General features: G+C 40.9%; 1 protein-coding gene across 1 annotated transcript in view; it reads right to left on the reverse strand.

Moving 5' to 3' along the window:
- Nucleotides 1–1270: 1270 nt before the first annotated feature.
- The window catches only part of cracr2ab (calcium release activated channel regulator 2Ab), a 35498-nt gene continuing 15294 nt past the window's right edge, over nucleotides 1271–21474 (reverse strand). Inside the window, exons 8-17 of the mRNA XM_048268296.1 lie at nucleotides 18614–18801; nucleotides 18430–18501; nucleotides 16918–16963; nucleotides 16717–16805; nucleotides 15472–15925; nucleotides 13800–13938; nucleotides 4675–4756; nucleotides 3139–3355; nucleotides 2945–3021; nucleotides 1271–2735 (exon numbers count right to left, since the gene is read on the reverse strand). Of these exons, the coding sequence (XP_048124253.1) occupies nucleotides 2648–2735; nucleotides 2945–3021; nucleotides 3139–3355; nucleotides 4675–4756; nucleotides 13800–13938; nucleotides 15472–15925; nucleotides 16717–16805; nucleotides 16918–16963; nucleotides 18430–18501; nucleotides 18614–18801 (1452 nt within the window). The 3' untranslated portion in view covers nucleotides 1271–2647. The remainder of the gene's footprint in view (nucleotides 2736–2944; nucleotides 3022–3138; nucleotides 3356–4674; nucleotides 4757–13799; nucleotides 13939–15471; nucleotides 15926–16716; nucleotides 16806–16917; nucleotides 16964–18429; nucleotides 18502–18613; nucleotides 18802–21474) is intronic.

The following is a 21474-nucleotide window of genomic DNA, read 5'->3' on the forward strand; positions in this document are numbered from 1 at the left end:
GATTCAGACAAAATAAAGGCAAATACAAGCCAGGGTAATAATTACCTACCAGTAGGGCTCTCAGTCCACGAGACTATAAGACACTGTTTCGATTTAACTCAATGAAATAAAAGAGCTCTTCTTAATATATTGTTGGTTGGTTTAATAGCCTACTGTTGCCAATGAAAAGTCGTTGTCCTACACCATGGGTCTCCAACACGTCGCTCTCAAGCCCGTCGCAAGCCGCCCCCTTTTGAGCTTGCCAGAGGCTGAAGCAGTACTACATTTAAACACAATTGTTGCCACGAGGCATTCCAGCCTACGAATTTAGTAAAAAGTAAATCATGCATAATTAAAAAATAACTCAATTTAGGCTACTTGGCTGTGCCAGGTTTCCATTAGAGCACAGGGCACGTGAATGAAAGCGGCTGCCTTGTTTCACAATAAAAAGCGGGTGGAAATCCCAACACATTCAACTACATGAAATTTAACTAGATGTACCGCAGAGCGGTACAAAATATGACCGCCGACCAGTCCAGCACATTTTTTCCACAAAAATAAATCACGCTGAAAGGCCTATATGATTCTAACTGTCTTATGCATTATCCACACTCAATTCTCACTGGTATCTGCTAGACAACAAGTACCAAAACATGATTAGTTCATAGATTTCACATGTAAAATTCATTGTATACAACCCCACCCCCATCTTGCCTGTTCATAATTCTGAGAAATTCTTGAATTGTGTGCATGTGTGCGTGTACATGTTTATGTGTGGGTGTGTGTGTGTGTGCGTGCTTGTGTGTTTGTCTGCGTATGTGTGTTTGTGCATGTGCATGCATGCGTACATATGTCTACTGTGTGAGTATGTGTCATACCTATGATTACTGTGAATGTATGTGTGTGCGTGTGTATCTGTTTATGCACATGTGTGCACATGGAATGGGTTAACATGACCTCTTGAGGCAAACATACAAAAAAAATGGTCCTCCTAAACCTTACGGTTCTCGAGATATTCACAGAAAACTGTGTCTGCCCTACCCTCCTTTCGGGGGGTGCAGTCCAGCGGGGGGGGCTACAGATCAAAACGAAAAACGATGGTTCCATGCTATCCATATGGGGTTACATGCCCACCAAGTTTCGTCTACCCCGGTCTTTCAGTGTCCCGGGAATCCTTGACGGAAATTTGGACATGCGAAAGAAAAAAAAAAAAGAAAAATCTGACTAAACCTATATGACCGCCGCTTCGCTGCGCGGCGGTCATAATAAGAACCATCAAATACCCCCCAGATTCAGTGCCCATCAGTCCCAACATTTAGCAATATAATCAAATAGTCCAAAAGTTAATTAAATCCAAAACCAAATCGAAAATCTTCTGCTTTTGATAGCCTACCGGTGTGAATGGAAATGTCTGTAAAGGGTTTCCGGTTCGATTTTGCCAACGACATCTCCGCTCCTCAAGTCAGTTTAAAAGTTTGCTCTTCTTGATAATGAATAATCTGTATTACTGCATTTCTTTATTTTGTCTGGATTATTATGGCAACTGTGTAAGCCTATATGACAGCAACATACCATTTTTGATCAAAGAAAAAAAATATTAATACAGAAGTTATTCTAAACCAGAAACTACATTTCTAACAGGGTTTACATTACGTTCTCTTCTGCATACTCCCAACATGGCCGCCGCCCACTTTATGACATTCCGTTTTTATTCGGAATACTGACAATATTCCAATTGTGCACGAGTCATGTAAACACCTTATTCCAGCTGCCATAACCTGATTAAACTCATATTCTGAATACTAAAAGATGGAATAACACCCCTAGCATGCCTCTTTTAACCGATATTGTGGTGTTCACATTAGTCGGAAAATGCCTCTTCGGAATATTAAATTCTGTATTCCATGAAAGGAATTTTGGTAGCTTGCTTTGATGCTCTGACACTTTGCAAACATAGTGAAAAGTGTGGCAAAAAGTTTGCTCATCTAGAATGAAAACTAGGTATTTATCGAAGGGTGAAAGCATTGTAATGCTCAAAAACGCAAGTTTTGCGAGCACTGCTGACAGATAAAGAACACCAACACTTTTAGGCCGATAAAAATAAAAATAATGGGAACAAAAACAATAGGGTTCCAGCAGCAGCGCTACTTGGTCCCCTAAAAACAATTATAACTAGGGATCCAATGAACACATGCCTCATATAATTACTGGGTAGAGCATTTAAATCATTCACATAAACAAACCGGCTATTACTCACACAGTAGTTTTTTTTTCTAATTACGTAGTTAATATGATGTCCAACAGCTGAGCCAAAGTCAAAGTGGAAATATAATCATAGCCGTAGCAACAAACCAAAAGATGGGCTATTTCTCAAAGTGAGCATGCTTCCTTGATAGAATGCTTCCTTGCGAGTCAGGTTCTATGATGAGGTTAGAGGCCTCCCTAGCGTTCTCGTACTCTACTTTGAAACAGACTAGCTAGTGTGAACCTGCAGATCACAGCGGTCCGCCTGAGCGCTTCCGCTTTTAACTGCACACTTCTGTTTTAGTAGGGGCACTGCTCTGATGCATGTCAACGCAGAGGATTAACTCATGGAAAACCCAGCTCATGGCAGTCATTTTTGTTGTTATTCATCACTGAATTATTTCCAGGGTTACACAGTTAACAATTACTTGCAGCAAGATTTTTTCTTTACGTGGGGTGTTGACAGCTGAACCGTTATCTCTTTCTCATGGTCCTCAGTCTCCCTTAGCACTCTGAAAAGCAAGTATCGGAATCAAGCTTTAGATGTAACTATGTGATTGGACATGAAGGCATATATGCAAACAAGCCGAGCCAGATTCTGAACATTATGAAAACATATAAATGAATTCCTGTATTAAACAGACAATATCATATTCAGCTAACAATAAATAAACTGCATACAATCTTGTTTTGCTCCTCGCTAGATCCTTGGTCAACTTACCTGGCCAGATGAATCAATGACTCCATAATATTGTATCCTGTGTATGCACTGACTTCGTAGAATATCAGATGAGATTCCTGACAGAGATACATATAATATAATAAGTTCAAATACCTCATTCAATTATTAACAACAGCAACCCATTTCAATGCATGCATAGTTTTGTGCATGACACATGCTAGTGTCAGCCACACCTCTGCCAGTCTGTGGCCCTCCTTCAGTGATACTTCTCTTTCACTCTCCATGTCCATCTTGTTGCCAAGGACCATAATGGGGATGTCATCACCCACTGCTTCCTGTATGTTGCAAAGCCACGGTCGCACAGCGTGGAATGACTCCTCCACCGTGATGTCATAGATGACCACTACTCCATCAACTCTTCGGAAAAACTGCTTAGTGATACTGCGGTATCTGTTAGATTGCATAAGGGCACCGTGGTAAAATTTTTCTTTTTTGTTAGTCAGAGGGTCCATGTGGACTTACCCCTGCGCCATTATCTCACAACAGTCCGACATTGCTATGAGTTTGACAAATAATGCTATGTATCAGTTAACCAATCAGGGTAAGCAGGCTAAAATGTAAACCTTCTTAAAATATATCTGTTGAAGGACTCTACAGTATCATACATATGTCAAAAATGGAACAAACTGGCACATGACCAAATTTGATTTTCAATTTGTGTGGCACGAAAGTTATTTATTGACTTCTTTTTGTATTTATTTTGGGTGTTTATCGATATAATGGCTTCTCTGGAGTCGTGCCCCAATTTAATCAACAAATGCTTTTCAAAAAATATTTTTAAAACATAGTTATGAATATGCTATATTCCAGAGAGGAGATATGCGGATTTGATAGACAGCTCTGATATCCAATGAAGATACATGTTAAACAGATGACGTGATTAATCATATTTTCATTGGTCATTTAGATACCCAAAGCTAACTGTAGATGGAGGAGAAGGTGAACATTCTATTTATAGTAAAAAGTGGAGATACGTGGTTTTTATCAGACAGCGACGCTATGGTAGCCTGGTAGCTACCTCTGAGTGGAATAGGCTAGTGTTTCTCAGGCTGGGCACAATTGATTATGGAACTGCGGATCAATTGAAAAAGAAAACAAAAGTTTCTGCGTTTGTGTCATAAAACATAAAAGTACAGTACAGTAGGTGGTACCGGTTTGAGTGCCCATTTAATCACTGTGTAAGTATGTGCAAGAGACACTGAAACCACTAGATCTGTACAGATGTTGGTAAGTTAAAAGGTAACAATATTTGATACAAAGAAATGGATTCATGCAACTGTCCAAAAACATTTAGAATAGAGAAGGGATAATTCACTGCATTGAGCACTATTAGTCAGATTTAAATATAACATGCTCAAAAGTTAATACTAGTTAAAATAGTATAGCCTATAATTAGCTAAATAGTATAGCCTATAGTCTTCTTCCTGTTTGATAAAGATCTCCAGATCAGTTACCTATACAAGTAGTGTGTTTTCTGATATTCAAAACATTCAAATCACATGTAATAAAAAAAGCATTGGATTCTGCAAAGACAAGCAAAACCATTACACTTTCTATGCTTAGCCCATATTATTAGTGATATATTATTTGAGAGGGTGTTCATACATGATCAGAATGTGTTAGTGTGTTGCTGGTGGGCCAGTGTTGGCTCGTGGACCGCCTGATGCCGACCACTGTTCAATACTATTAAGGGTGAAAAAATGTCTTACCTTTCTTGTCCAGCAGTATCCCATAGTTGTAAAGCAACATTAATGTCTCCCAGATTAAGAGTGCGCACACTGTAGTCCACCCCTTTTCAGAGAGAACAGAAACAAAGGTTAAGATCCAATCCCAATACTCCATGATGATGGCCTAGGGCCGAAACACGTATGTCTAATAAAGACATCAAGAGCTAACGCTTGAGAGTGCGGTTTTCAACTTTGTTTTCAATCTCAATAATACCCATCCTTCCACTTCACCCTATCCCTCCATTTGTGCATTGCGTGTAGGGGTAGGTGTCCCATTTCTGTTGGAGATCTAGGGGCAGGGCTGTACAGTGGGACATCTAGGTGGGTCTCAAAAAATTAGAATATCATGGAAAATAAATAGAATATTATGGAAAACTTTTTTCAAAAAAAGTGATTCTTTCATATATTCTAGAGTCATTAGATATACAGTAAAGTGAAATATTTCAAGCCATCTTTTGTTTCAATCTTGGGCTTACAGCTCATTAACACCGAGGGCCCTATCATTACAGTCTAAAGTGCATTGTCACTCGTCAATAGCTTATTCAAATTTAGTAGGATGTGTCCAGTCCACATTGGGAGGGTTTTCGTTATCAAACGTCGAGCGCATGGCGCAACAAGGTGTTCCTAGGTTTTTTAATCAGTCATGGGTGTGTTTGGGGCGTAACATCATTTAAACCAATGAGAATGACATCTGTCATTCCCTTTAACGGCGCAAAGCACAATGTCAAATAAATGCATTGGTATTTTGACATTCAACGGCAAATTTGAAGGAGGCTGCTTGCGAGACCGTATGGAATAGCCATTTCACTAAACCATGCTTTACTAATCTAGCTTTACTAACCTAGCATAGCCTTCACGTATTTGCACTCCTCTATTATTTGAACTCATTGGCAAAGTGAAACTAACTTCACCATGGTGTCAGTCAACGACAAGACAGTTATATGCAGTTACTTTCACTATTGACTGTCAATGGGTTACCATCGAAAACATAGGCTGGAAAAAGCAACACTTACCCTAATATTGCTCAAATGACTGAATAAAACAGCATTCATCCTGCAGAGGAGTTACTTATATCTTGTGACAGTGCGTCTTCAGCTGTGCTCCATACGTGTCTCTCGCCTCTCCCCTAATCACTTTTAACCGTCATTACCAATTTATGATGGTGAATAACTACTCATCATGAGATGTATTTCGTAATATCTTTATTCTAATTATGTTTCTCATTGTAATCGTGCAATTTGTAATGTTTTGCATGGACGTGCGCTGGTGTGCGTTCATGGATGATAGAAGGATGGTGCGTTGTGCACTCGATGCGCTCTTAAAATAATATAAACAACTCGTCATAGACTTCTGACCAGGTGTACAATAGCGAATTTTAGACAATGCGCCAAGGCACTCCCTAAGTTGTTGATTGCCACACCCCTGGGTGCATTGTTTAAAAAAATAAACGTGCAAAATAAGGAATAAACTTTGCACTGGGTGGAAAACGAGTTTTACGCCATGCGCCAGGGTGCAAAATACAGCCCCAAATGTTACAATAAATATTAAAATTCAAAATATTAGAATAAAGTGGTTATAATACAGAAATGTCAGTTTCCTGAGCCTTTAAACTCTTTGGGCCCTATCGCACACCCGGCGCAACGTGGTGCAATATCGTACACCCAGTCAGTGAACCATGCACTCCACTGTTACTAAACCTTGCGCCCAGGGGTGTGGCAATTACCGACATAAGGGGTCCTGCAAAACCTACTTTATTTACTTTATAACCTAAGGTTTTCTGGCGCATTAAAATTGCTTCTTACACCCTCTAAAATCATTATGCCCCCTGACCAAGGAAACCTGGCAGAAATCCTGTGTTCTTGCTATGTTATTTCATCCAAAACAGTGATTGCTATCTTCCACACACACACTCTAAAATCATTATGCCACTGACATAATTAGAATAAAGATATAACGAAATACATCTCACAATTAGTAGTTATTCACCATCATTTGCAAATTGGTAATGGCAGTTATTAGGCGAGAGGCACATATGAAGCACAGCTATAGACGCACTGGAGTATGCCTCTGCGTTCTATCTGCTCTGTTTTTTTTGTGTAGGTGATTTGCTCATAAATGTTGGCTTTTCGCTACACTACAGCTGAACTCCTGAAATTATTCTCCACCTGTGCCATTCTCAGCAATGAGCCTCTCCATCACTGCCAGCAGTGGGGATACTGCACCTATGTGCACCAAGGCTCTGTCCGCTTTCCAGCAGGGCTTACCAGGTCAACTGCACTATGGCTTGCCTCGCACGGTGCTCATCCATTGCAACAGCCAACAACACAGAGAGACCCTGCCTTTGACCCTGGACGCTCCTTGGACGACATCCATCGAGCTGCTGATAATGCCACATCAATGCTAGACCCCTAGCTAATAACACATTTGTTCTGAAATACTTTTTTTACCACCCATAACCTTGATCTCCTCTGTAGAGTGGAGACCTAGCTGAGTGTTGGTGAGTCCAGCCCTTTCTCTGGGAACGTCCTCTAAAGATATTGTGTTGCGTAGCCTTCAGAGAATGTTTCCGGAACGCCTCCTTACAGCTGTTTTTGTGCAACTGTCAGGGAACCTTTTGGGAACGTTCCCTGATGGTTATATGAAGGATAGATTTTTTTATTCTTTAACTGACGTTCCCAGAACGTTCTCTAAAGGTATAGTTTTGTGCAACTGTCAGGGAACATTTTTGTATAATCACTGGAGTAGATCTGTCATTGTTAAAGCAACACCAAAGAACTTTCCCTCTGGAGCACGCACGCTATTTGTTTATCCAGCACCGGCTTTGCAATTAACGATGTCCATAGACAAGGTAGAATATGTTGCACGATTTATGAAAATACGATGTATTGCGACATCAGATGCAAGTCAAATTTGTAGTTTCTTATGTCTCATTCCATCGAACTACAGATCCGCTACCCGATATGGCAAACTTACATAGTGCGGTTATAGCCGATAGAGGGCTGTGAAGCGAATGCAGAAGTGCCGTTCACCCTGTTACAAGTTGATGAACCAAAGCCACACCCCCAATGTCACATCCAGCATGTATGCCAAGACGCACAAACGCACGTGCTGAACTGCAGCATCAACACTCCTCTAATTTTAGGCTGCAGCCAGTTAAAATATACACATCAACCTATCGAAATCAAAGCCCCTCTTGCTACTTTGAAATCACCGGTGTGGAAGTACTCGTTCATTCATGTCAATTAAAACTAACTTACCCTACTCAACTTAGCAAGTGAAAAGATGATCTAGTTACAGTCCAAAGTTACTTTAAGGCTTAAAATGCACATTGATAAGTATCCCAGGGATTAAAGTGAAAAAAAAATAGTTTGACTGAACTTTTTTCAGGTCATAAGTCATACGTTGTTCATATCTACCTATAGAGATAGCACCCCTATCGCGACCTATTGGTTTTTAATGTACAAAAAGATGCAAACAGCAAAGTAAAGCACCAAATAAACACCAAAACTAGGCTACAGGGTACTAAGTTACTATGTAATTAATGCCACCTACAGGTGAATGCATAGAACATAACAATCCTATGGTTTGTGTACCCTGTAGCCTCGTTTTAGCCATGTGAATAAGGCGAATTGAGAGTGTTCTTGATTGAGATTGAGTTTTCCTGTTGAACAAAAAAATATTTCAATACCATCCCTGACCATTGCTGATTAGCCATTGCTGTTTTTTTCTACTGCAGCAATATTGTAGAAAGGCTTTAACACACTCTTATTTAATTACTTCAGGCCAAAAGTGTTTAAAGGGGAGATTTTTTTCTTGTTAATATGCAATTCAACACTAAGTAAAATCTATAAAATCAAGTTTGCAAGACTTCACATTTCCTCATCAAAGTAACGAATCAGAACAGTCTAGATATTGTTCATATTTCCATGTGTTGCCTCATCTGCATTTAATGAAAACATGGTAATTTTGAGTTTTACAGACAACTCAAGTTTTCCAATGAGCAGCAATACTGTGTGTGCTCATGCAGGAGGTCTGCGCATCTGATAACGACAATCGTGTTGCGCTATGAAAGAACATGCGTAGCCTACTTTCTGAGCGCAAACACGGTCAACCATAGATAAACGTAGCCTACCTCTGTCGTGGTGGCTAGTTGCACCAGGTAGGGAAGATGTCCTGAAGTGCAAGAACGTTAACCTTATGGCGGTCTTCTGATTGTTGGCGTGCTAAAACATTTTCCTATTGCATCCATAAACAATTTTCTTGCAGAAAACCGCGCAAAAGCAAACCCATGGCTTTACACCATGGCTTGTTAGTTCTCCCCCGTTTCCAACAGCCGCCCATCTCCATTTATTTTGTAACTTTTGACACCTGTGCCTTCCTTTATTGTTGTTTATGTAAAGCCCATTGGTGTTTATGTAAAGCACACTGAATGCCCTCTGTGTATGAAATGCGCTATATAAATAAACTTGACTAGCAACGCATCCATGACAGCTAGTGGCCTTGCCAAATAGACGCACACAAATCATGACGCTAATATGCAAGGTTCTGGTAGGCCTACTGGTTATGGTTTTGTGCTATACATTAATAATAGCAAAGTTTTAAGTTGACTGTTTTAATTGCATGGTTATTTTTTGTCAACATACGCTCACAACCTACTGAGGCCTACTAAAAATGAGGCCTAAGCAAAATAGGCTACAAGGTGGTCTGTGCGTCACAAACACGACTGACCTCCTTACTCAACAGGTCGCGATATTATTATTTTATGTTAACATGCTCAGTCAAAACCTTCCGTCGCAAATTGTGAAAAACAGACGGGATAGGCATAGGCTACGGTTTATATTGCGTCGCTTTACACATACTGTTAGTTGCATTGATCAAAAACTGTAACAATAATAGTAGGCTACATCGGGTGGCAGCAGGCTATCTGTTCAAGTCATAGGTGACACCCAAAATGAATGACCTCCCCTGACAAGAGTTTGCGATAGTAAGAAATTGTCTACATTGATGCACGGAAAGAACACAGCCTCCAAATTCGCACACAGAGCTCACAATATCATATAAAAAAAAGTTAAACGGATTGGGCAAACTCATCAGCTGTCTCGATGGTGTCACTATAATCCAACTTTGACCGTCCTCCAGACGTGTTCTTTTTTTTTTTAAGCAACCGCCCCAGGCCAATGAGACAAGCGTGTAGCTACAATATAAACAAAGCGAAACTCATGGCTGACGTATCTTCTTGAGCGGTCTTTGATTGAGACACAGAAAGTTCTCAAGAACACTATTAGGTCTTTAAACATTTACCATCACACACATTCATTCATCGGACCTAATATTTGTAGTTTTAAAAAAAGGAAAATAAAAGGTGATAGACCCCCCTCCTATTTTTTTTTCTCATCGGATCTGCATCGATCTCAAATATGACATTTCTAAAATCAAATTGACGGAAATCCGTCATACGACGGAGAACTTTAATCCTTGGTATCCATGAACACTAACCTTGGGTCTCTTCGAAGTGTGCTGAAACCATCAAATTATAATTCTGTGTTGTTTCATTTCACTGTTTTAGCCTAATGTTGGTTCTGTTTACATTACAACCTCGCGGTTGGAAAGGTTTCAAAATAAAGGCCCCCCCCCCCCCCAAACAGAAAAGGCCAAAAAGAGTAAATAACATATAAGTAATGCATTAATAGTAATGTTGAAAAAAAGATCGAAAATCGAATCGAATCGTGACTTTATAATCGAAAATTGCATCAAATTGAGGATTTGGAGAATCGTGACATCCCTAGTCATTGTGTCATACCGAGCTGATTTTGCATTTGAACTTGATTTTGAATATACCTGTGTGTGTGTGTGTGTGTGAAAGAGAGAGTGAAAGAGAGAGAGAGAGAGAGAGAGAGTGACTTGTTGTGGTGGTTGCCTGGCAACAATAAACTTTTAGGTTAAACCAAAGATAGGCTAGCATTATACTTTTAACTCTCCGTCTGGTTCGACCACGGATTTAATAAAGCACCGGAGCTGGAAGCGTCTTTCATGTTGAGGTTGCAACATTTCGTAATTTAACTTTAGTTAGTTCCCAGCATGCATTGAAAGTCAGTTGCCACATTTATTATTGTTTTGTTTTTAAACAATATGATTAAAACAGTTTAGCCTTCTCTTGCTTGTCATTTGAACAGTAACATGACAGGATATGCCCATTGAAAATGGTTTAGTTAAGCTAGTTTATTGTAAAGAAAGACACTGTAAACATGAAAATACTAGGTATAACCCGGTATAAATATTCAGCTGATTGTTAACCTTAATTTCTTGGAGGAGGACGCAGCTATCGCTGGCATGAGGTTACACACAGAGCAGGATGAATATTAATATGAATGAACGACAATACAGTACTAAAGCCAAATCTGAAAACTGGATCCTTCACACCCGTTCTCAAAAAACCTGGCCTTGACCCTGATGTCCTGACCAACTACAGGCCCATCACCAACCTCCCCTTTATCTCTAAAGTGCTTGAGCGTGTTGTCTACACCCAACTCCAGAGCCATCTTGCCTCCAACATGCTACTCAACCCATTCTAATCTGGGTTCAGGAAACAACACAGCACTGAAACTGCTCTAGTCAGAGTGACCAACGACCTCCTGCGAGCTACTAACTCTGGACACCTCTTAATCCTGCTTGACCTCAGTGCGGCCTTCGATACTGTCAACCACACTATCCTTCTGCAACGGCTTGAAAGCTTTGGTGGAATCACCAGCTCTGCCCTGACCTGGTTCAAGTCCTACCTCACTAACCGTCTACAGTTTACCACCAATAGTGGTGTCCAGTCTACTCCATCGACTCCTCCAAGGGGTCCCCCAAGGATGAGTCCTGGGCCCTCTCCTTTTCTCCATCTATATGCTCCCCCTTGGATATATTATCCAATCCCATGGACTCAGTTACCACCTTTACGCTGACGACACCCAGATCTACATTCACACCAAACCAGGCTCCTCCACAGAACTGACAACCCTCAACTCCTGCCTCCTACACATCAAAAGCTGGATGCACACTAGCTTTCTCCAACTCAACTCAAAACTGAGATCATTCTCATTGGTTCAAAATGTCATACCAAAAACCTCAATAACTTCAGCCTTACCATCGACGGCACCACAGTCAAAGCCTCCACCCATGTCAAAAGCATAGGTGTCCTCCTCGACTCCACCCTCTCATTTGAATCTCACATCAACAAAACCCGGCAATCATCATTCTTCCATCTCAGAAACACAGCATGGATGTGCCCACTCCCCTCCAGCTCTGACACTGAGTGTGTAATACATGCCCTCATCTCCTCCCGCCTGGACTACTGCAATGTCCTCTTCAGTGGTCTCCCCTCTCACTTACTCAACAGGCTTCAACATGTCCAAAATTCAGCTGCGCGGTTGCTTACATCTACCCCTTCCAGACACATCATCAACACCCCTGTGTTGCAAGACCTCCACTTGCTTCCTGTCCCACTAAGGATTGACTTCCTCCTTACCTTTAAGGCCCTACATGGCTCTGCCCTCACACACCTGTCACAACTCCTGCACCCCTACTGTCCTACACGCGCCCTGCGTTCCTCTGATCATGGCCTCCTCATTATCCCCCTAACCCGACTCCGCTCCATGGGTGACCAAGCATTTTCCTCAGCGGCCCCCCGCCTGTGGAATGCTCTGCCTCAGCAGATCAGATCTGCTGCCAGTGTCGACTGCTTCAAGTCTCTCCTCAAAACCCATCTGTTTAGGATAGCTTTTAACCTATAACCTACATAGACCTTCTTTTATTGTCCTTTTAAATTGCTCTCTACTCACATTTTAATTGTACTGGCATATGTCTGTTTCTATCCAGACTTGCGACTGCCTGTACACTTTTTGTGTGCCTCCTAATTTTTTTGTTTTATTTGATTCTACTTTCTTAGCTTTTACTTACAATCCTACTTGTCTCCCATTTTTACCCTACAATGTTCAGTGCTTTGAGTACACGATAAAGCACTCTATAAATAAAACGTATTATTATTATTATTATTATTATTAGCCCTATTCACTAGTTTACCCACCTATTTTTAACACTACACACCTGGGACTGTATTCACAAAGCATTTTATCTTACCACTAGGAGTGCTCGTAAATCACACTAAAAGATTTTAGATAGGAGTTTTCTCTTAAAAGTTATTCACAAAGCATTTCAGACCTGCTCTTAGTAAGGAAAAATGACAACTCCTAAACTAAGAGTGAGTCTTCGTTGCTATGGATGACGTCATTACTCATGCACAAGCTTGACTGAAGTGACCACCTTGATTGGCTGATGATTATTATGCGGGAATGATTCCAAACACCTCTCCTATGATGATGAGTGACAGGTCTGAGAATGCGTGAGCTACACAAGTAGTGCGAAGGATGGAAGATGATGAATAACTAAATAAATAGCCTAAATGAATATAGAGTAAGGCAAAACAGCCTACAGTAGTAGCCTAATGAAACATTGATGCAGTATCTTTGCAACATTATTAAATTAATCTGTCACCATATGCCTATGTCTACGTTTGCAAAGAGGAGAACATTTTAATTTGATTCACAATGAAACGTTACATTTAATTTACATGTTGACAATGAGTAGTTTTGGTTGTTGTTGGTGGCGTTATTGCATCCCTTAGTTATGCCAAATGCATACGCATTTCAAAACATCGCGACGTGAAATGCCACAAACAGCGGATTGTGAATAGGTCTTAGTGAGTTAGGAGTCCTCTTGACTTCTTTTAAGCTGTCCTAGACTTAGGTGCTACTTTTAGGGCTAAAATGCTTTGTGAATTACTCTTAGTCAAAAAAATTAGGAGTTCTAAAGTTATGAGGGACACGCCCATTATTTTTAGGAGTTTCTCCTAAATTTGCCAGGAGTTACTTTTAGTCTTAAAATTCATTGTGAATATGGGCCCTGATCTCAGTAGCCTATTATAGGGTACAGGAAGGATGAGGTGGGATTCCTTTCCACTTTCACCATGAACTAATAAAATCTGAATTCACATGATCATACATGGCCTTACCTTCAAAACCCTCAATATGAAGTTTGGCTCATTAGACATGCAAGCGGATACTCACCTACAGTGGCTGAGGTGGCTCTATGGAAGCGGCCCTCACAGAATCGACGCAGAAGGGCAGTCTTCCCCACACTAGAATTACCCACCAAGATGACTTTAAAAAGCCGATCCGGGACTAGTAGAGCACTCTCCATTTGCTCCTGAGGATAGATAAAATAATTTACCGACCTTTCGCAATGTCCCTTCCCCCTTAGTTACTGTTACTATGTCTGTCAAATATTACAGAACTACCTAAGAAGTAACCATAGACAGTAATAAATTTGCCGACTGGAAAACTGAAGCTTTTAGTTTGCAGAGTGTATGCTGCAACAAAAAACTGTAAAACTGAATTAACTATAACTATCTAACAAAATTTGAGGTTGGGAAATTCGGTCTGGACTTTTTCCATTGACAAACCTCTATGCCTGTATGAAAACTGGGAGCACCAATCAAATTATCTGGACAGGCTTTATTCAATGATGGACAGATAAGCAACAGTGCCTAGTCATTCACATCACCTGAGTGCGCTTCAGTTGATTTTGTTTACAACAAAAAGGCTGTCACTAGAGAAGCTAAATGTATAGATCACGTCTGTTGTATAAAATATTGACAGCGCAATAAACAAACAGAAAACAGCCATTAAGGCATTTGTCGAGAAGGATGTTTTGGCTGTTGTGCAATTGTGTGCAGAGGCATTTTTCCCCTGTATCAGTTGAAACACACCCCATACATCAGGCTATATCAAACTATGTCATCAAACTATGTTTTTAATGCAAAGACGAAAAAATTCACCAACTGTTTTTAAAACATTCAAACAATAATATTGTAGCCTGGATACCAGACTCTCTGACTTCGCAGAGAGTCTGGCCTAGATCCATTGGCAAACGTTTATTTCCTGGTTGGTGGACGCTTGTCTGAAGTTTGAAATCATTGGAGTTCAATCACTGACGATTGGTAATGACGTATGTTAACCACGGGGGACACAACGATAACGATAGGCTTGCAACTTAAACGTAATCACTCTCAGGAACGCCCTCTGTTCGCTGGTTGGTTCGGAGACAAGTTGCCGAAGTAAACGAAGTGAACGAGACCTATTCCAGACGGAGTACTGCAGGGAAAAGAAATCGAGCGGAAGTACGTAGGCAGGCGGAGGCCAGGCTAATAATATTGTGGAACAATCATGATCAAACATTGCAGGAACTTCAGCTTCTTTAGATAAATGCGTCAGCTAAATAAATAAATCTAATGTGAAATCTGCTCTGCAATGTTAGTCATCATAGCCTAAACATCTGCAGTGATACAGTTCAGATAATGTGTTTGTTGTTTTACTTTGCCAAAACATAATATTTTCTGTAAAATTAGGTTATCAGGTTACTATAAGTCTTCAGCTTGGGAAAATGGGAAAAACACACATCCCCTCCAATCTTTCTGGATATCGGTTGTTTGGATTACACATCCCATAGGCACACCGTTTTGGCATGTTGCTGACTGTCCAAAGATTGATAGAGCTTTCTCGCTAACATAGGATTGAACAATAACCGTTCTGGGGTGGAGTTTTATGAAAGGTCAATTGAGTAAAGACTACATTTCAAACTATGACTTCATATTATTATGGCAAGACAAGGTCACTGAGAAACATTCATAACACCAGAGAACTATACCACAATCTCACAAAAGCTTTCAAATCCTTAAACCTGCTGGTACGTCTCCTTCCCAACTGGCTGACCACGGGGGCTTGAGGGTGCCTTGTCTGCCCATCTGGACTTCTTCATGCCCTTCACTGTAGGTGCATCAATAGGTACCAAGGCTGGATGGTGGAACTGCTGGGGTGTTTTTATAGCTGGGTCAGTGCTATTTAACTCCAAGTCTGTGTTTCCCTCCTCTTCATCCCTCTCCTCCTGTTGCACTTCGTCCTCATCTTCCTCACTGAGCTGATGTAGCAGGGGTGGGGTCTCACCCTGAAGCAGGTGAGGTAAGTGATCTTCCTCAATGGAAATGACCCTGCGCAAAGGCCAGCCTCCAGGTGGAGCATCTAGACCCTCTCCCCCTGCATCAGGACCCTCACCTATTCGTGCTTCAGTAGGGCCCCCTTGCAGATCCTTTCCGTTATTCTCCATTTTCTCACCAATCTCTTCTGTGGCTCCCACACTGCAACCAACATGATGAAAATAGGTATAAACAGCTTAGTATCCACAAAAAAGCAACTGCTTCAATTAAAGAAAATCGATGGCTTGGAATGGCCCAGGCAGACCCTAAACCAGGATAAAATTTATAGAGCTCTATGTAAGGGATAATGTATAGAACGCCAGTCATTATTGGGAAAATAAGTCCCAACAGGGCGAACCAGACTCGCTAGCGGAGGGGGTCTTGCTTCGCCCTGAAGGGACTTATTTTCCCAATAATGATCGGTGTTCTATACATTATCCCGCTTATTATACGGCTACTTGCCAAAACGAAAAAATAAACTCCACGATATGTCTCTTTATTTATTTGTTAACCGTTTCGTTGTGGCTTTTGCTGAGAAACAAATAGTTCACAACACACGCTGAACTTGAATCAAATGTTCTTCTGATCAACCGTCTGCCTTCACTTTTGAATGAAAATCCGTTGCCATTGACAGCAGTCATTATTTAGAGGTCCTTGGGCGAAAATAATGTCCGGTAGAACTTTGGGAAATCCCATTCAAGTCAATGGAGCGTTCTACTTGCATTGTGAAAAGCCATATAATAAAGTGGCTTAAAGAGTGTTCTGCATGCCCTTACACTTTGGATTATTTTAAAAGACAGAGTAGGAGGTCAAGTGAAGATGTGTCACACCGATAGACTTTATTAAAAAAGATTGAGAGCTGTGGTAAATTCAAAAGGTGCCTAAAAAAGTACAACAACAAGTATTTCAAAGGGTGCACACTTTTACAGTCAGGCGATGATCATGGTCATTACCTCTTAAAAGAATGATTCTTGCCTGCACGCTTCAGTGATGGAATTCTGCTTATTTTTCGAGAGGACTTCTTAAAAGAAGGCTTAGATTTCTGTGAAACATGGTTTTTATAGTTTATTAGGAGTTCAGTGAGTTTAATATGCTCTGAGTAACAAATGTTTTTTTTTTTTAATAAAGGAATGTGACATGTCCATGATACTTACCAGAGAAGTGATATCTCGCTCGTCTCTTAAATGTTTATTCATCTCTCTAGGGAGAAAAACAGAAAACTGCCAAAACTTTGTGAAGGCCAGTGGCAAAGGCCAGTGGCAAAATGACTCAGTATCACTATCTCAGGCTCAAATAACAAGACAGTAGCAAGACCATCAGTTTATCTTAGTAGTTAGCCTGTTAACTAATTGCTAACATGATCTGCTGGAGTTCATACAGTACCCTCCAGAATTATTGGCACCTTTGGTAAAAACAGGTAAAAATTTATATTTTGGTGATTTATTTATGTCACAATGAAAACAATGAGGGGAAATCCAACCATGTCAAGTCAAGTCAAGTCAACTTTATTTATATAGTGCAGTTCATACACAGAGGTCATTCAATGTGCTTTACATAAACAAAAGCAAACCGGAATAGCTGATAAAAGCATAGAAGAGCAATAATCAAAGAATAGTTTAAAAAGTAAAGAATAATAATAAAATAATAATAATAAGAAAACATAAAACGCACAAGGTGATAGTACATAAAAGCATAAAAGGACAATAATTTAAAAGTGTTGAAAAAGTAATAATTAAAACATTAAAAAACAACAAACAAAGACCTTTTATTGGACGCTACGAATGTCTATCAAATGCGTCTGTACGTAGCTCATAACGGGTTCGGTGTGTCGTCATCATCTTGCTGCCCTCCATCCGTTCTGTGATTGGTCCCCTAACTGAGGCGAAAATTTGCTCCATGGTATCCAGGCTGCCTAGCAGCGTGAATAAAATCGGGCGCGTAAGGCAGCATGGGAAAACCCAGGCTATACCACTGGATTTTTGTTTATATTGTGGCTATCCCCCTTCCCCTTTTATTTGTTCTGCAAGGTTGTGTGTGCAGATAAAATCATTGACTAAAAATGATTTGTTTGAAAGAGATCTTATATTCAGAAGTGCTAGTTTTACTCTAAGTGTTGAGGTAATATGAGCTGCGGGGGAATTTTGTGGTTGTTGTGGTACAGGTAGGAGATTTGACTGGTTTAACCTGTAAGGTTGATGCTATTGACTCGTTCTATTGCTAATCAATACAGGAATAGAGAATGTCATGGGCCTGCTGGGTCCCGGCATCTTCTCAAAACTACTCTCAGTACCATTTCTATTGCAGGGACCCCAACAATATCAAACAACCGTACAACCAACAACAATTTGCTTTGAAGGGAAACAAATTCATTGTGAGAAAAAGGTTCTGCATTATTGGCACTCAACAATCATTGTTTGATTACAATAAAAGACACTAAAAGATTATTTATACCTGTTTTTAGTCAACTTTACCAAAGGTGCCAATAATTCTGGAGGGTACTGTAGATCTGCAGAGGTCAATTTGCCTCAATACAGTTTATAACATAACAGCAATTGGTGTTGACAGTAATGTTCAAATGCTTCAAACATACTGTATATGTATTTGCCATCTTGGCCAAACCTTTTAATTTAAGAAGATTGTCATGAAAATGGAAAGATGAAGTTTACCTTAGAAGATCAAGCTGTTTCATAAGGCTCTGCTTCTCTCTGTGAAGTCCCTCTGTGACACGATACATTTCCCTGTGACATATTTATGTAGGCTTAGGTGAAATGAACATGAACATGACAAACATCATGATTCAAGATGAACAAAAAACATGTGAGGAAAAGAGAGGAATGACCAATGCCTTACATCTCTCTTTCCTGCTGCAGTCTGGAGGCTTGCTCCTGTAGGATTGTCAACTGCTCCTGGGCCATTGTGAGCTCATGTGTGGTGTGATTAAGTTCCCGCAGAAGCTCCTCATTAGTAATCTTGAGTTTTACACTCTGTACACGACTCACCTGCCGGTCACTGTACAGATCTTGGCACTGGCGTTCCAACTGAAACAGACAGACACATTTGCACGCATATCATACTATGTTCATGTCTCGTTTTAAATGTCAGGGCCCTCGGAAGTCTACCAATGAAGTGTGGAGATACATTGAGCCTCGTAAATGGTGTAAAACAGTGATTTATTTGCATGGCTAGCCCGATGCCGAAGCACCACCATTGAAAAACCTGTTGGTAGCATCGGCTAACTAGCGCCAGATTTTGGAGTGCAGGGGACAAGCCGAGATGGGCTATGAGACATACAGTACGCACTTTAGGTCAATATCACACCGGAATTCTCCTTTAACTTTTTGTGCCAGTCTGAATGTCGTGAGCTTAAATATATTGTTTCTGAAGTTCATTTGCTGCGCCCTCGCGGCAGCCTACATGTAGAACAGTCGCAGCCCCTTACCATGATTTCCCCAAATATTAACAAAGTAGCACTCACAAAAACTGTTCGGAAGTCGCAACTATATCTAGTCTATATTTACAACAATTAAGGGGAGTTTATGAGCGGTCCCTCCTCCAGTGGTACGGTCCTAGCGAACGCCAGGGTGACACACAGTTACTTTTTTAATCTAGGCGGCATTCCACCCAGTCCAGCCAGAGTCAGAGGCCTACCCTCTGTGATATGAATGAATGTTCTGCCTTCATACTGTATGCTCAAGCAGGCCTTTATGTCCATGTCGCAAATGTAGAGTCCGACTTGCAGCCACAATCATCTTGAAAGTAGCTTAGCCTAGGCCTGACAGGAGATAACATTCTACAATTTACACAGATTTTTCTCCTCTGTTGATCTCGTGACATTGTTAGCGAATTTGTATATGCTTATAACAACAAAATACCACTTAATTTCGGGTTAAAATGCATTAGATAGATAGATAGATAGATAGATAGATAGATACTTTATTGATCCCCAAGGGGAAATTCAAGGGTCTCGGCATACAGACATCACACACAACATGCACTTACAGCAGAAATGGTAAACATAAGTATAAGTATAAACTCCACTGTACAATAAAGACAGTAGAAGATAAGAAAGATAAGAAAACTAACAAAACTAAATACTACATACACTACTGTATAAATACTAAATACTAAATACATTAACGCGCGTTACTGAAGTTTGTCCCGACTCCCGAGTAAAATATTTACCAATTTTTTTGTAATGCCTTACATTAGCCTACCATGTTACAGCAAATTAGGCCTACATTATGCCACTTTTATAACGCGTACTCCCAACACTGTATAGACACAACAAAACACTAAGGAATTAACCCAAGTGCGTGCGTAAAGTAAAAAAACGCGTAACTACGCATATTTCACCCTGCCAGAATTCTCCCCTGTGTCATTTACGCGCGATAGAGGGAATTACGCGTTTTGGCACCCTCAAACTCTGGGTGTTTCTTATGTATACAACTCTTGCGTGCATTCGGCCACTGACTTTCCAGCTGGGTCTCCAACATGTCGCTCTCAAGCTCAGTCGCTGCCGCCTTGCCAGAGCTTGCCAGAGGCTGAAACACGCTACTACATTTAAACACAATTGTTGCCGCGACTCGAGGCATTCCAGCCTACGAAATTAATAAAACGTAAATCATGCATAATTTAAAAATAACTCAATAGGCTACTTGGCTATGCAATAAGGTTTCAATTACAGCACCGCGGACGTTCAATGAACGCATGAAAGCGGATGGTTTGTTTGAAATCCCGACACTCTTTCAACTACATGGAACATAAGTGATCATAAAATACCTCCCTAGATTTCAGTGCCCATCAGTCCCAACATTTAACAATATAATCAAACAGTCCAAAAGTAAATTAAATATCAAACTAAACCGAAAATGTCATGCTTTTGAAGGCCTACCAGTATGTCGCTCCAAGAAACGCATGTCTCAAAATAAAACTCGCATAAGAAATAAAGGGCTGTCTCGAATACAATCCTGCCCCTAAAGGCCTGTACTCTGTCTTAAGACTCCGGCCATAATTTGAGGATTTACAGTATCTAAGTAGACAAACTGGCTTCAGATATCCAACAGAGTGAATACGAGATTGTGCATGTGAATGTGAACGTTTCAACAGGACAATTTATGACTTGCTTAGGACCTTACCCCCTGAAAAGGAGCATAAATGACCCCAGTTGTTCCCTCAGATCCTACCAAGCCTACACCAAGCATAAAATTGTGTCTGGATGGAATTGGCACACACTATGAGATCAGGCCATATGGGGAAGAGGGCCCCCTTAAGACCATGCATTGCTCCCGAGCTTAAACCTGTTCCCATCGGTCAAGATTCATCCAGCCCACCAGCACTGGCTGCTCCACAGCCTCATGGGGGTATCGGGAGGGAGCCAGGCCTCGGTAACCCTGCAGTTCGAGACCCGTTGAGGTTAGCCATAGTCCACACCAGGACTAGTGCTTAGCATCACAGTGACCAAGATGGTGTCAACTCTAGCCATGATCAGCTGTCCCAGACTCATTTGAAGGGCATACCCCCAGGTAACCCTGAAGTTGGAGACCAGCTGAGGATAGCCATAGCCATAGCTCACATCAGGACTAGTACTGAGCCTCCCAGGGGCCAAGATGGTGTTAACGTTAGCCTTGACCAACTGTCCCAGGCTTATTTGAGTACCAGATGTCCAACCCCCAACAAACAGTGCCAGCTACCTGGCAGCGGCACCGTTTAGT

This window comes from Alosa alosa, chromosome 17, assembly GCF_017589495.1.
Source record: "Alosa alosa isolate M-15738 ecotype Scorff River chromosome 17, AALO_Geno_1.1, whole genome shotgun sequence".
Lineage (NCBI taxonomy): Eukaryota > Metazoa > Chordata > Actinopteri > Clupeiformes > Clupeidae > Alosa > Alosa alosa.